The 16,705-nt window shown below is 47.0% G+C and overlaps 1 protein-coding gene across 1 annotated transcript; it reads left to right on the top strand.

Annotated features, from left to right (window-relative positions):
* Window positions 1-1,201: 1,201 nt before the first annotated feature.
* Window positions 1,202-9,630, top strand: NDUFAB1 (NADH:ubiquinone oxidoreductase subunit AB1). The gene is made up of 5 exons (XM_072120096.1): window positions 1,202-1,549; window positions 2,593-2,715; window positions 6,023-6,110; window positions 7,969-8,088; window positions 9,410-9,630. Exons 1-4 carry the CDS (start codon window positions 1,403-1,405, stop codon window positions 8,058-8,060), a joined length of 450 nt encoding a protein of 149 aa, XP_071976197.1. The 5' UTR covers window positions 1,202-1,402; the 3' UTR covers window positions 8,061-8,088; window positions 9,410-9,630.
* Window positions 9,631-16,705: the final 7,075 nt, after the last annotated feature.

Here is a 16,705-nt window from a genome sequence, read left to right as displayed (position 1 = left end):
ACCCAATGGAAATGTGGTGTCCAGACACTTAGTAAATGTGCCCCATCGTGTTGATTTATGCTGCAGTTTTACCCTGTGTCCTCTGCAAACTAATCAAATCCCCAGCAATTCCATGCTTTCAGTGCTGTTCACAACTCGGGTCTTCTTGGGCGCACACTCCAGGTGTGGAGGTTGTACCTAAGTCTTACCTGCAGAGCTGTGTGGCTATTGGGTGTTGGAAGTGTACAGGGATTTGCCCACATTCGTGATACATAGGTTCCGATTTGGGCTAGTTGCTGACAAATAATGGTTTAAAGGGCATCTACAAATAGGATGAAGGACTGTATGCTGTGCAACTATCTGCAACTAACTCATAATTCTGTTTGTTTGTGTGACTCTAGTTGCAGCCTCCTGATACATCAGTCATAGATAGACGCCAGCAGGGTCAGCTCCGGGTTTCAGTAGGCCCCTTAGCGACAGAGCCTCTGTGGGTCCCTTTGCAGTGAACTCACATGGCGGCACTAAAAAATCAGAAACTGAAACATTCTCCTGTTCCCTAAAATATTCCCTAGTTTATCATCCCAAACAGCCCCTCATGGTTATTTTATACAACTAACCCCTTACCCCCTATGGATTCATTATAAAAAGCCTTAAATCTACTAGGATAATACCAGTCGCTGGTTGTCCACCATCACCTATTGCTTGGCATGAAGGCAAGCCATGTTCTTGGTAATTAGTGGCATCGCCCTCACAGGAATCCTCCCTAGGTGCATTGCATTCTGCACAAGCTATGTAATAGAAATCTGTAGCCACTTCCATGACGTTGCTGTTAACGTTTGCGTTTTCAAAACACAATACAAACGCCACGTCTTCGTTCACACGTTGCATTTTCATTCCGGTTTGGATGCGTTTTCATTGCAGTTTTGAAACCCATTGCAAATACATCATGCAAGATGCATGCATTTTTATGAAAATATGCTTTCATAGATTGTTTCTGAACTGTAATGAAAACGCAACAATGTGAATGCAGCCTCATCAGGCTGCAGATATGTTCAGAACTTCCTAACCCTGCAATAAAGAAACCATGTGACCAGCTCAATGACACCCCGTGACCTTCCCCTCTGTCCTCATTGGGTGTCCCATCATGGCGCGGGATGTATAAGTAGGTGTACAAAGATGGAGGCGTAACTCATACGTTATATGTAGAATTCCACGTTCGGTCGGTGAATCTTGCCGGGATCACTAATAACGTCCGTTGCGTTATAGAAAACCTTAATACTACGTCAGTTTGTATCCCCGCCGCGGGGTCCTTCTGTCTACTTCCGGGCGCGTCTCTATGGTCACAGGCCGCTCAAGCACGCCCGCCGGAAGTCGCTGTGTTCTCCTCCGTGCCGCGCTGCAGTGTGGGTAGCGGCTGTCAGCCATGGCGTCCCGTGTCCTCTGTGTGTGTGTCCGCTCGGCGCTGCGCCCCCTGCCCCGGCGCTCCCTGCCTGCACTCTCCACCACCGCCTGCAGGCAGCGCTCTACCCTGGCCAGACCTACAAGCAGCGCCCCGGCCCTCGCCACACAGGTACAGCATGGGCCCGGGGGGCCGGGCAAGGCCAGGCAGGGGTCACCGGGGATAGAGGGGGCTCCCGGGGTGAGCTCTTGTGTCGGGACGGGACGGGCATGCCCCAGATAGTTCTTCCCCCTCCTGACCACGGCGTCACGTGCATCCAGTGTGTGCAGCCTCCATAGCAGTGCAGTGATTTAAAGGAATTGTAAATTTTCCTGTGAATAGCCCTTAAAGGGATTCGGTATTTTCCCTGGAGAAATGAGTAATCACACCTTTGTGAATGTTGTTAGTAGCAGCAGGACTGTGAAATATGGGATCATATTCCAGGATTGTACTGGAGGTGTCCTCACTGCCCTGCTCTCTGCAGCGAGCCCTTCCCAGGTGCACTGCCTGTGGTATGTCATGGAGTTCAGCCAATTTTTGCTTTAATTTTGTTCTCTCCTGCTTCCCAGGATCACTGCTTGCTGTCAGTGGATAGACATGTCTAATTAGGTCCAGGTCTTGGCTCGTTACAAAGAGGCAGTTGTTTGTTTTTTGTTTTGTAACGAGACAGTAAGGGGCTTTCGTTTGAAGACTGATCCTATTTACTGACAGCAAGAAAAGGTGGGAATATTCTGCAAAGTCTGGGAATACTTGTGTGCAGGTGTCTGCTCGCTGTAAAGTCTGCACCAGGACTGTGATCTGGATGATGTTGTCAGGGGTTATACTGACCCGGTTCGGTGACGACATGGTGAGTTTTGCTTGGCCCGGCTGAGTGTGCATGTGTTCGGAATAGGTGCAGGGTAATGATCTGCTTTTGTAGATTGTGAAGGACTTGGAAATGCTGCATTACCAGACACAACCTATGGGCATCTCTGGCGCAGAAGGGGAGTAGCCATGTTCCTCTATTCCTGGGCAAACTCTTTAAATTCCCAAATTACGACATTGAAAGCCCAAAGCCTGAGGCTGCACTTCTGAAGAATTCACATTTCTGGTCCAGTGAATGACTTTGTGTTTGGGTTCTGGGGGGCTCACAGATGGATGTTTCATTTGTTTCCTCTTACCTCTTCTTTCCACAGCTCAATGGCTCCTTATATCAGTCATGTCGCCAGTACAGCGGTCCTCCTCCCCTCACCCTGGAGGCCATCTCCGAGAAAGTTTTATATGTATTGAAGTTGTACGATAAGGTTGACCCAGAAAAGGTAATTTTTTTTTTCCTTATTTTATTAATTTAATAATTAACCCTGTCACCTAGGTGCTGCAATGTGGTATTTGTAGTTACTGTGGAACTGATGCACCCTGGAAGGCATTTTACTCTTTAGATACCATGGTCAGCATTGACAGGGAGCAGTTCCCTCTGTGACTCCATTAGCCCCCCCCCCCCCTTGCAATCACCAATTGGTTGCCTGCACGCCTGCACCCTACTAATGCCATGTATAGAGGCTCATAGACTTCCCATCAGTTTTATACCCAGATGTCGTAATACATGGTGATACAATATTATAGATCACCAAAAATAGTACAGTGGAAATCAAAAGTTTTTTTCCATTTACTTTAAAATTGTGTGCTGCTATGGGTGGCCTATCCTATTGTGATAGTCGCGGTCACTAAATGGTTATGGAGCTGTACTGGTCACAATACATTGTGGCTCTGCCAAACAGCAAATCATTGGGGGAGCTAGTAGATCGAACCTCGCTGGTCTGATGATGCCAATCTATCCTGTGGACATGACATCAATATATATTAAGGGATAGATCCAAAGCAAATGCCATTGATACAAGTCAATGTGCCCAAAAAAAAAACATTTACCCTTGTCAGGGGTGCAAATGGGGCATGAAATGTACTAATACAAAATCTGTTTGGGAGTAACCAGCACCCTAGATTCACCAACAACCACAGTACAGCAATAAATGCCACCCCAACAACCAAATACATTTAAAGCTGAAAATACTGGAGACCCCAGAGCGGGGAATAATAGTACTGGAGACCCCAGAGCGGGGAATAATAGTACTGGAGACCCCAGAGCGGGGAATAATAGTACTGGAGACCCCAGAGCGGGGAATAATAGTACTGGAGACCCCAGAGCGGGGAATAATAGTACTGGAGACCCCAGAGCGGGGAATAATAGTACTGGAGACCCGAGAGCGGGGAATAATAGTACTGGAGACCCGAGAGCGGGGGGGGGGGGGGTAATAGTACTGGAGACCCCAGAGCGGGGGGGGGGGGGGTAATAGTACTGGAGACCCCAGAGCGGGGGGGGGGGGTAATAGTACTGGAGACCCCAGAGCGGGGGGGGGGGGTGCAATAGTACTGGAGACCCCAGAGCGGGGGGGGGGTAATAGTACTGGAGACCCCAGAGCGGGGGGGGGGGGGGTAATAGTACTGGAGACCCCAGAGCGGGGGGGGGGCAATAGCACTGGAGACCCCAGAGCGGGGGGGGGGGTAATAGTACTGGAGACCCCAGAGCGGGGGGGGGGGGTAATAGTACTGGAGACCCCAGAGCGGGGGGGGGGGGGGGTAATAGTACTGGAGACCCCAGAGCGGGGGGGGGGGTGTAATAGTACTGGAGACCCCAGAGCGGGGGGGGGGGGTAATAGTACTGGAGACCCCAGAGCGGGGGGGGGGGGGGTAATAGTACTGGAGACCCCAGAGCGGGGGGGGGCGGGGGCTAATAGTACTGGAGACCCCAGAGCGGGGGGGGGGGTGTAATAGTACTGGAGACCCCAGAGCGGGGGGGGGGGGTGTAATAGTACTGGAGACCCCAGAGCGGGGGGGGGGGGGGGTAATAGTACTGGAGACCCCAGAGCGGGGGGGGGGCGGGGGCTAATAGTACTGGAGACCCCAGAGCGGGGGGGGGGGGTAATAGTACTGGAGACCCCAGAGCGGGGGGGGGCGGGGGCTAATAGTACTGGAGACCCCAGAGCGGGGGGGGGCGGGGGCTAATAGTACTGGAGACCCCAGAGCGGGGGGGGGCGGGGGCTAATAGTACTGGAGACCCGAGAGCGGGGGGGGGGGTAATAGTACTGGAGACCCCAGAGCGGGGGGGGGGGGGCAATAGTACTGGAGACCCCAGAGCGGGGGGGGGGCAATAGTACTGGAGACCCCAGAGCGGGGGGGGGGGCAATAGTACTGGAGACCCCAGAGCGGGGGGGGGGGGCAATAGTACTGGAGACCCCAGAGCGGGGGGGGGGGCAATAGTACTGGAGACCCCAGAGCGGGGGGGGGGGCAATAGTACTGGAGACCCCAGAGCGGGGGGGGGGCAATAGTACTGGAGACCCCAGAGCGGGGGGGGGGGCAATAGTACTGGAGACCCCAGAGCGGGGGGGGGGGGCAATAGTACTGGAGACCCCAGAGCGGGGGGGGGGGCAATAGTACTGGAGACCCCAGAGCGGGGGGGGGGGCAATAGTACTGGAGACCCCAGAGCGGGGGGGGGGGCAATAGTACTGGAGACCCCAGAGCGGGGGGGGGGGGCAATAGTACTGGAGACCCCAGAGCGGGGGGGGGGGCAATAGTACTGGAGACCCCAGAGCGGGGGGGGGGGGGGGCAATAGTACTGGAGACCCCAGAGCGGGGGGGGGGGGCAATAGTACTGGAGACCCCAGAGCGGGGGGGGGGGTAATAGTACTGGAGACCCCAGAGCGGATGATGATAACATGAGAACATCTTCTCTACACCATGTGGTGTTCTACTCTGAAACACAGTTTGAGTAGACCTGTGCCAGGAGCAGGAGATGACCTGGGAGCAGTACAGTAAAGGTCACAAGTGCTTGCCACTCCTGGGTGATCTCCTGTTCCTGGAAATGCTCTGCTCATTGTCCTTACCCAGCGCATACAACCAATGTCTGGACCCACAGTGCAGTGGCAGGAGAAGACCCTGGAGCAGTGATGACTTCTGACCTGCACTTGCTGCTACCTGGCCTCTTGCACCAATAACTTTTTCATCAGTTTTGGAAGTGCTCATTGGATTAACGTGTGCGGATTACAACTCATGGCTTGACAGGCCTCTTGCGGCCTGTCGGTGCAGGTTGTGCACCCCTTTTCTAGGCTTTTAGTTGAAATGAATGTAGCTGCACTTTATGTACATGCTCAGTAATGAAGCTCCTCTGCTACAGATCAGAGGAATAAGGCACTGGGAATTAAAGCTGCATATGTCTCAGCCCTGCTAGAGTCTCCAGGAAAATAGGACTTTGCAGTCAGTCACTTACCATTTTGGTGGGCGGTGGAGTCATGAGGCTTACCGACTCCACAGCCCTGATTCTGGTGACTTGCTTCCCACCCTGTCAGTGAGTAGTGGGAGGCAAGTACTTCCCAATTCAGTTTCTTCCTTGGTTCTGTATGTTTTGGAGCCCTACATGCTCCCTCAGGCGCTTTATAACTCCCTATTGGAGTTGATCTTTGTTGAGTATGTCCCTACTCTAGTGCTATGAAGGGACATCATGGATGACAATGACGCTGCACTTCACGTTCTGTTCATGGACAAATATTTATTGATGCCACTTGCCTTTCAGCTGTCAATCAACTCCCACTTCACGAAAGACCTGGGACTGGATAGTTTGGACCAAGTTGAGATAATAATGGCAATGGAGGATGAATTTGGTAAGAAATATTTTATCAGCTCCCATTACAAGCTTAGAGTTGCAGTAGCTTACATTTGGGTGGCAAAACTGGCATTCTGAGACCTGGCTTTGCAGTGTGCAGGAGCTTCAGAGCTCTCTAGGGGGTTGTGTAGCCTTTGACCAAATCAAAGGGGAAGCATAAATCAATCCCATTTAGTTTAGGGTAAAGGGTTTTTTTTTTAGCACAAGATTTATAGCCTGTACTCAGAGTCCATCAATAAGAGATTAGTGGGGTCTGACGCTCACCATTTCTGGTTGGGAGAGAAGAGGTGCTCATGTGAGCCCAGCTTCCGGCTACTATGGTAGAATCCAAAAGAAACCTGACGTCAGGGGCCACCATGCAGACTGCAGCCAGTGTCGGCTAAGGTTCCAAAACAGATGTGTAATCAGACCTCTCTATGTTGTTAGCAGCAGCAGGACTTTGAAATATGGATTTATATTCCCGAATTGTACTTGGTACGTCCTCACACTTCTGTGCTATTAGCTTTGCTTTGAGCTGCTCTGCAGTGTCTCTTCTCTGCTTTGAGTAAAACACTGTAGGAGGATCTTTGTAACAGTAACTCAGAGCGTAGAGTTGGTACCAATGAGTAGTTTTTACGCAGAACTAAGAGCACAGCAGTGTGAGGACACTCCTCTAGCGCATCTGTTAAAGGTATGATGTAACGGTACATACCATGTACTGCATGGCCATACCTACTGACAGATTCTCTTTAACCGTCAGGGATGGCTTATAAGTTGCAGCTTTGTTGCCCACATCTTCCACTAGACTTGCATTTTGGGATCATATGATTCACTGGACAGACTGAGAATAACTAAACAACTGAACTGATGTGTTGAGTTCAGTAATTCTTGGATCAGTACAGTGAATCTTTCAAGCACACAGAGAATTTATCTAAAAAAAGGTTTTCTGCTGTATTGGCGTTATCTTGCCACTAGATGGCGAGCGCCTGGTACCTTGTAAATGTCAGCAGCGCTTGCTTTTTGCTTGCCTGCCTACGTGATGGGAATAGCAAATATCACCGAGCGTTATAGAGGGGCGGCTCTCCCCGACATATGGTGCATATTTATAGCTAAATATCCCAAATGACTCGCTGCCAGTCTTAATCTGTAATAGTACGGTAGAGTCTATGCATTTGAGCCCCTTCCTTTAGTGTCTCCTTATAGCAAGCTTCCTGTTAGCATTAGACATGATATTTTCTGGTTTTCATGAATAAATCTGGATCCTGGAAGCGTTCAGCGTGCGGCTGGAGACCTTGAGCGACATCAAAGGGGTCTTTGTTCCTTTTACAGACAAAAGGGATGCCTTGCATTATTCTTATTGCTATATATGGACATTGGATAAAATTAAAGGGGTCTTCTGCAGTGATGCACTCCCTTTAAGGTAGTAGACAATTGGTTTTGCAGTGCCATACAGATTTCCCACTTGCCCTTGTGTAGCAGGGTGGATTCCTTCAAGCAAATGTTACGTTTAATTATCTGTGTCACTAGGACAAGGCTCGGTGACATGTTTTCCGCCCCGCACGCTGTGATCTCCCCTCCCACCACCCACTTGGGTTGCTAAGATACTAGAATGAGCGCAAGCATCGGTAAACACACGTGTGAGGAGGTGGCGGAGCGCCAAGAGCGTTCATCACTATATAGGAGAAAATATGGCGGGGGGGGGGGGGATTGGGTAGCAAAAATGAGAAACTAGATGGGAGAAAGCAAAAGATGTACACACCTTGGATAGTAGGAGCTGGAATTGGAGCCCATATTGGTTGTTGGACAGCGTCCAGTTAAGGTGGCGGATAATTTGGAATATAAGTATATATCTGTAATCCCTCTGTTTTTCCATGCAGGCTTTGAGATTCCAGATGCTGATGGTGAGAAGCTGATGACCCCACAGGAGATAGTAGATTACATTGCAGATAAAAAGGATGTATATGAGTGAAGTACTTGTGTCAGTTTCTCTGTTCATTGTAAGTACAGCCATTGTCCGCTTTCAGATGGGGGGGGGGGGGTCATGTATCACTTGGTGCTGATCCAGACAAGCTGATGATATGTTTGTGTACTCTTCTAGCATCCATCAACCTAGAATAATACAGCTCATCTGCCCCTGCTTAGTGTATCACAGAAACATTCCTATAGAAAATGGTGGGATTTGTTTAGTTTTTTTTCCTCCACCCTATGTAAACCTGCCCTTGCCGGTTGGCAGATCTTGGACAGTGTAGGGTTATCCATAATCTACAAAATCGCTCCCTGATTTTACACATTGAAGTAAGTGCTGTGGGCATCCGGTCAGACCAAGATTTGACAGACGGATCATAAAATATCAATGTCTGCACACAATGAGCCGGTATAGCTCTGTAAATAAGTTTGAGCCCAGCCCTTGGCCTTGATTCCTCACTGCCGAGTATTGAGCTTCTGGTGCCGGAACTTGACACTTACCCTTTCTGTTTTGTGCAGGCAAAGTCAGAATAACAATGAGGCCATCTGTGATTTTCTCCAATAGTTTGGTTACAAGAGACTTTTGTTAATGGACATAGTTAACTGCTTCTAAAATCCTAAGCTGCTTGTCCTGGTGAAATCCTGTACAGTTTGCACTGGCTTTCTGATGGCCCCATATCTTAAACTGGATTCACACCATGAAAAGAGGGGAAGGCAGGAGTATGGCAGGAGTTATCGCCTGTTCTCTTCTATGATGGGCTTTTTAATTGGACTTTTCTTGAGAATCCATGTTTTTTTGTGAAATGGGGGATGTCTTCTCTTAGGCTGCTTAAACACAAGCCTGTTTGATCTGTGAAACTCTAAGCGTGTGCTGGCTGGAACGTCCGGACTGAACGGCAAGGAACTGGACTGACATACGAGTTCAGGTTGCTCAATGTTTGTGCTGGACTTTCCAGCAAGTGCACGCTGCGAGATTGACAGATCAAACTTGATCTTGTGTAACTGGCTTTAGGCTACGTGCACACTAACTTATTTGTCAGTGTGCTATCCTTCATTGTATGGTACACGGACATGTGCTTTTCTATGGGCTCATGCACATGGCTGTGGTTTCTGTGGCCCAATGTGTGAGCCCGTGCTGCAAGTCTCTTCTACGGTCATTGGCGTGGTAACAGATTTCACACGCTTCAAACTATGGCCCATGTTTGTGTGCAGGTAGCCTAAATCTGCAGGTAGTACAATGTGTGACTAACCTGCAGCTTAACCTCCCACACTTTACTCCTCCGCTCTGTATATACCTGTGAGAATCTTTTGTGTTCGTACTGTGTGTATCTCACCCTTGTCGTCTTCCTGCAGGTAGCTGGGCTGGGCGTGCTGTGATCTCGCCTGCATGCTGTGGCGGTGGCGTTCTGGCTGCCGTGACCACTTCCAGGATCCTGTATTTAAACTGTCCGAATGTGTTGGCCTTTAATAAATGTAAAAAAAAAATACAAACAGAAAAAAAACACAAGAAACCACTTTACTGTCCATCTGTCATTACTGCAGGCCATATTTCAAATAAAGTTTGTGACATAAAACACGGACCCTCTTATATGATCAGTCAGAGGCGCTAAAGATCTCTGGTTATGTGACCCCCCTACGTCTCTGCTAATTACTATATGGTCCCATGCAGAAGTCACACTAAGATTTTTGAGGCTCATTTTTAGCTGAGGAGGACTGGTGCTTTCAATAATTTAAATAACTCATAGGCTGTTTTTGCATGGAAATTATTACAGCCTACTTTTTCTTTGCTTAGACAGGCGAATTGAGTAATATACGTTGAACTAGGGGAGTCTGACCTTGCATCTACTTAGAATCTAAAACCTACAGACCAGACTGGTTGGAAATGCTGCACTGTGTCCCATCCAGCCCAGATAAGACTGTACCTGACTCTTCCATCTCTGTTGACCAGTTTAAGCCTAGCACCTCCAAGCCCAGACCGTACTATGATACTTGTACAGACGTTAGTGCAGCCTCTGTTCTTGTGTTTTGGTATGCTGGGATAAGTTATTATACAATGGTTCATCCCCCATACAGTTCTATATGGGGGAATCACATCACATGTTCTTTATTATGTTTTATTATTAGGTTGTGCCACAAACTAGACCATAAACTGCAACTAGGGTCCAGATGTGGCAGAAGGCACTCAGTTTAAATGGCCATACATGCTGATGCAATTTTCTATCCCCTTACCCTCCCTCCATCCTCATATAGCAAAACAATGTGCAGCTTGTCAAATTTGTGATTTTTTAACACAGATCTTGCCCTTTCTGATGTAAGGCCATATACACAATAAAATCCACATGGATCTGGCCTATACCTCAGTGCGCTTCACCTTTTCATCACATTTTAGAGTAATTTCTGATGTGGATGTGTCCATTGCACAAGAACATGTTGTATGTGCCTGGTGCACATGATCTTTCCTACATGTAAAGTTTGACCCACATGTAGTCAATAGGTGTGAATTACAATGGGAAAAGCTGTGAAACCTCCACTACAAGGCCTTGGGTTGGAACAGGAGAACTCCTTTAATTGCCTTTATGGAGTGAACAGGGGTTACATCCTTTGGACAAAGATTTTAGCGATCTCCCCTGGAATAGATGTGACACCTTAATAGTAGGTAAGGTTCTCTGTCGTGAAACCTCAGCGATGAAACCTTTGGATATCAAGTATCTCTTTATACAATGTGTACAGCTGCCGTGATAAGGAGCCACATAGAAGCTTCTCCTATCCACAGGCTTCAAATGTCAAAATGTGTGCTGTGCGTGGTATCTTTGTTTACAGGCCCAGAGTAACATATGGAAGGGCATTTGTAGGGGGTTGTGGTGCTATTCAACCAAGCCTTCAGAAGCCGTATGTGGATATACTAGTGTTTACACTGCTAATTTTATGTGAACGTTTCCTGATTTACATTAGGCATGGTACATAACTGATTTGGCATCTCCTTTAAGAAGTGTTTATTCAGTACACTTTTTTTTAATTGGGTGTGAATAACGAGGATCTTGGAGCGTCAGGCTGTTTGTCATTACTTGCATGTCATAAATTTTTGCTCTGCAGCTTCATGTAAACATTGGTGTACGAGCGCCTGTACCCATACACGGAGGTGTTACACCAGCTTCCCCGGATGTGCTAGACCTGATAATTCGCACCACACAGCTGTGATCATCTCTCTGCGGGTAACACCATTACATTCGCAGGTTGATATTGCTGCTTCATTGTTTTTGGAGAAAATTAACAAAGGCAGGAACAATCTGAAGATGTGTCGCCACAGAATTATCACTGCGGAATGAAGAAAATCAAACTACAACATTTTATGTTTCTGATCAGTCGCCCATAATTAAATTTTTTATTATTTTCTTCATATAGACATTTTTCATATTACATTGTTTTATCAAGTGTATTGGGAGCATGCAGGGAAAACAAGGGGAGTAATGTGTGATTGCGCGGGACGCCACAGCACGCCCCTGATCTGAGTGTGGAACTGTGAGCTGCTGACCTCCATTTTAGTGGGACATACAGGTTCCCGAAATCCCATAGGAATCTATCGAAAGAACACAACTCTGTCCTGTGCTGTTTAGACTTCTATAGGTTCTCCAGATTGACTTACAGGACAGCTTATAAAGCCGGTCAGGGGTCTGCAGTTTGCAGGGGGGCTTGGCTGATGGACCCCTGTGATCATATGTTTATCCGCTACTAAATCTTTATATTGGTGCAGCCTCTAAAAGGATAACAATCTGATCATTGAGGTACCGACTGCTGTGACCACTACCGATCTGGAGAACCAGGGGCTCATTCTCACTAGTGGTAGCGCTCCTCCATTCAATACTAGTGTTGCAGGAAATGTTGGAAATTGCTGCGCACAATGCTCGGTTATCTCCAGGTCTTGCATAGATTGTTCTGCTGCTCCACCCACTACTGAGATTGGGGACACTTCTCCAGATTGCTGGGGAACTCATTCTCCGGATAAGTTGGCACCGGGATGGCCGCACTACATTTTGGCTCCTTTATTTAATATTGAAGATTTCCTTTAAGAAGAGAATGATTTTAAACACTCTTAATTGTTGGTATGCTAATGCAAAAGTTATATGGGGTGAGAAAACATGGCTACTTTCTTGCAACAATACTGAGTGTTTTGCTGCCCCAGGTCAGAAAGAAGCCATGTTTTACCACCCCTTTAAAGGGCATATACCATCAGGATGAAAGACTATGCAAATTAGCCTGAGGGGCTCCAGGTTTCATTAACACCTATGGAGCCCCTCATACTCATTTGCATACAGTCCTTCATCCTGGTTTTAGGTGCGCTTTAAGCACTAAATATAAGTGAGTAAAGTCAAACAAGCTGACATGTCTGTGCATATTTTTCCATAGGGAAAGCTAAGCTCTGATTTGTAGCCATAACACCACTATTTCCTCTAGTAGTAGTAGTAGTGATATGTAAAAAATGCAGATGTAAATCAAGGCTTGATGTTACATGATGCCTACAACCTGTGAATTAAATTAAAAATGGGCGTCCTCCATTACTACTACAAAACATTGTTCACAACCAATCAGAGGGAAGCTTCCATTTTCACAGACTAGTTTAAGATATGAAAGCTAAGCTCTGATTGGTTGCTATGGGTCAGTTTTGAGGCCTAGTGTGCTTTTCGCAATACCCGGCAATGGCTGGAGAGTCAGTATGATTCAGTGACCTAATTCCGTATTTCCTAAAGGATGAAGTGGCTTTCTTCCACTAACAACACCACATCTGTCTGTTGGTTGTGTTTGGTATTGCATCTCAGCTGTACTTAAGTGTAGCTGTAATACCACACCTGACCTCTGTACAGGTGTGGAGCTGTTTCTGGTAAAAAAAAAAAAATATATATATATATATAATGGCGAAGATTTCAGTCGCTGTTACGTTGCGTTTAAAAGACATTTATTACTTCATAACACTTCCTTACAATGATCACTCAGCTTTCCCAGGCACCTGAACATCAAAGTTTCCAATATTACCGTACATGTAACTAGACAGAATGGGGTAATGAGTACTGTAATGGCAGCCATATTGGTAAATAGCCATCTTTCCCCGGAGCAGATATAACATAACCAGCTGCGGGTGAATCATAAACGTGTATTGACTAGAGATGCTATTTTTCAGTCAGCGGCCATTGTGGATGACTGAACAATGACAGGATCTGGTTTTCCCGCCAGGTGCTTGTGACATCTTCTTTTTATTATCAGATGAGATGGTAAATGGTGGATCCGCTATCCAGGTATAGCCTCCATTTTAATCCGCTCCCCCATGCTAGTAGCTGTTGCCATGGTAACTAGAGCATGTTCGCCGGATGCGACTGACAGGGACTATTATATTTCCCCAGTGTGGATTTTCTTGCGTTAAATATCATCCCCGCGGTCCCCAAAATTTAATACAGGTCAAGCTGCTTCTGGTGACAGATGTTTCTCACAAAAATCACAGCGCGCTACGCAAAGGCTGATGCTGAGTTCACCTACTAACCCACCTACACCGGCTACCTCCGAGGAGAGGCGGCTATATATAGCCACAGCCATTCTTATATCCAGCCTGTTCCTTCTGTATAAAAATCCCTTCCATCTCAAGATCAGAGGGGGCTGCCTAGAGTTAACCCCTTCACCGCCATCTGAGTGGAAAAAAATTGGATGTAGAGTCAATGGTGTCCAATCTATGCGCAGATTGGAGGCCACCGTTTTTTGCAGTCTGTTTTACACACATTGTGATATAACACTCAGAAATAGGGTTTTAAAAAATCGTGCTCTTACTGCAATATTAACCTCCTTTTTGACACATACAGTAAAACACCTTTAATTCGCACATTGTCAAATATTCTGCATGACCATTGTTAAAGGGGTTTTGCAGGAGCTCAGAAATGTAGAGACCGCAGCACTTTTTGGTGTGATGAGTTCTTTTTACTGCAGAGGCCCAGCACCGTGTGTAGTTTAGTGGCAGTTGTTGGTATTGCAGCTCAGCTTCACTTGAATTCACACATGGGGCAAATTTACTTACCCGGTCCTGTCGTGATCCCCGACTCGGACGGTCCGACGAAGATGAAGTCCAGCGCGATTCATGTAGCTTTTGCGCCCGAGCTCCTGCATCCTTCGCTTCCCCGCCGAGGTCCGCCGGAGTTCACCTTCTTTTTCCCGGTGTTTGTAAGTGCGTGTCTTGCGACACAAGATCGAAATGTTAAATCCCGTCCAAATCTGCCAGGTTGTCTGACGGCCCGCCCCCCATTTTGTGTCGCGTGCAAGCCGGCGATCGCGTGCACCAAAATCCCCTTTTAAATGTGGCGGAAATCGTTGGGAAACCCGAAGAAAATGCACTCCGCAGATCCTTAGTAAATGAGCCCCATCATGTCAAGGTGGCTCAATGGTTAGCACTACAGCCTTGCAGCACTGGGTCTTCGGTTCAAGTCCCATGCAGGTCTGTATGTTCTCTCTGTATTTGCGTGGGTTTCCTCCAGGTCCTCCGATTTCCCCACACACACCAAAACATACTGGTAGGTTGATTAGATTGTGAGCCCCATTGGGGACAGGGACTGATGTGACAAGCTCTGTGCAGCGCTGCGTAATCTGTGTGCATAAAAGAATTATTAATTATTATTATTCTGTCACAAATGGACTTGATGGTGTTTTTGGGGGCAGGAATGGATCCAGCAGTAAGGAGAAGTCATTTCTTTATATTCCACATTCCTTTTAAACCCAGTTCTGGCCTTCACTCAAAAAAACAGCATCAAAACCTGCACCTACCATGTCCACAATCTGTGTGAATCCAGCCCAAGGGTGGTTTTACACACAGCATATTTTTAGCATCCTTTGATACAGTTTTTGATCCTTAGCTGGGAATGGGAAATGAAAGTATGGATCACACTGGATCTATTTCTGGCTTTGGCTCAAAAAAAAACTGCATCAAAAAAGTTGTGTGTGAAAATACCCTTAGGGAAGCAAACTTTTGTGAAGAATGTCCAAACTGAGAGGATAACTCACAATCTGTAGTTGTAACTTTATGTTTCTTTCTGCTTCATTAACCCTTTTACACATAGTTTTGGAAACTGTCATCAAGCTGCTATTGACTGATCTCCAATATCCTTCCCTACAAAGAGTTGTGCTTGTTATTTGTACATCTCCCCAGGTAGGAATATTTCCATCTTCTTCTGCATCTTTTTAACTAAAAGGTATATCACTAAATTACAAGTATCCCTATCATCATTAACCCTTTTTCTTCCTCAGTTGCTAATATTGAGTGAAGTGGCTCTGGTGATAGAATAACCAAAAAGAATCCTGCTTGTATATGGTTTCCAGATGCACAAAGAAGTAGAAGTAACCAATGTATCACTAGATACTAATCATTGAATAAGTTACTCCTCTCTGTCCACATAAATATTGATGTCACAAATTATGTCAAAGTTGTCAGAAGGCGCATTCATTTTTCCATTTTTTGTCCTGTAGACTTTAATGGGAACAAAAAACTTCTGAGATGGCCCTACACTTTCATGGATGTGATAAAATTGATGATTTTATCACATATTAATACACTGCGGCCACATTCATCTTTAGAAACTCAGTTCAAGACCGAAATGCTTGCAACTGTTATTGGCAAAACTCAAGTTTTGCATTGTTCACCATAATCGTTGAGTGGACCCGCAAAGTTCTGGGTTTGTACGTAACTCTCCAGGTGCGACTCAACGCTCCCCCGCAGTTAAAAAGTATTAGGTTCTGTTCCCAATTGTGGGTGTTAACTCTTTAAATGGCGCTGGCAAGTTGCCACCAGCACTTAAATGGGCGCTGGACTGGGTACCTGCCGATCACACTGTCAACGCCATTTTTGGGAGGATCATCACTCCCTGATTACGGTAGGCTAGTTCCCGGACGCACGGTCGCTGTAGTTTAAATGCCGCCGCCGACCTTCCCAGTAGAATTTAAACAGTTAACATCTGTGACCGGGGACAGCATTAATTACAGGTGTTATTGCTTGTGGTCTGGGTTCGATACCCTAAGGGTGATGCCACACGTGAAGCATGCGTTTTTAAACGGACTGAAAATGCATGCCTAAAAACGGACCAAAAACCCCATGTGTGGCATTGTCCAAAACCACACAGGATTTTAACATTCAGGTCCAGCTCAACGCCCCTCTGTGGTTAATGCCTACAATTGGGGTTGGCACCGATCATGGGCGCTAACTCTTTAAATGCCCTGGCACCTGGGCAGCCGTAGTTTAAATGCTGCTGCTGACTTTGCCAGCAGTTAAAACCCTGCGGGCACCAACTGTGGGTATTGCTGGTTGGGGTCTGAGTTCGGTACCCAGACCCCAACCAGAAACACCCGCAATTTAGAATTTTTATGGGTCCACTCATTACCATTTACCATTAAATCATGTAGTGCTCATTCCCGATTGCAAATCTTTAGATTTAAAGACATCTGCGACCAGGACAAGCTCCTCCCCGAAGGGCCACAATTGTGGCCAACTCATGGGTGGCACGGTGGCTGAGTGAGTAGCGCTTCTGCCTTGCAGTGCTGGGGTCCTGGGTTCGATTTCCACCCATGTCAACATCTGCAAAGAGTTTGTATGTTCTCTCCACGTTTGCGTGGGTTTCCTCCGGGTAC

This window comes from Engystomops pustulosus, chromosome 8 (genome assembly GCF_040894005.1).
Source record: "Engystomops pustulosus chromosome 8, aEngPut4.maternal, whole genome shotgun sequence".
Lineage (NCBI taxonomy): Eukaryota > Metazoa > Chordata > Amphibia > Anura > Leptodactylidae > Engystomops > Engystomops pustulosus.
This window is presented reverse-complemented; position numbering and strand designations above follow the sequence as displayed.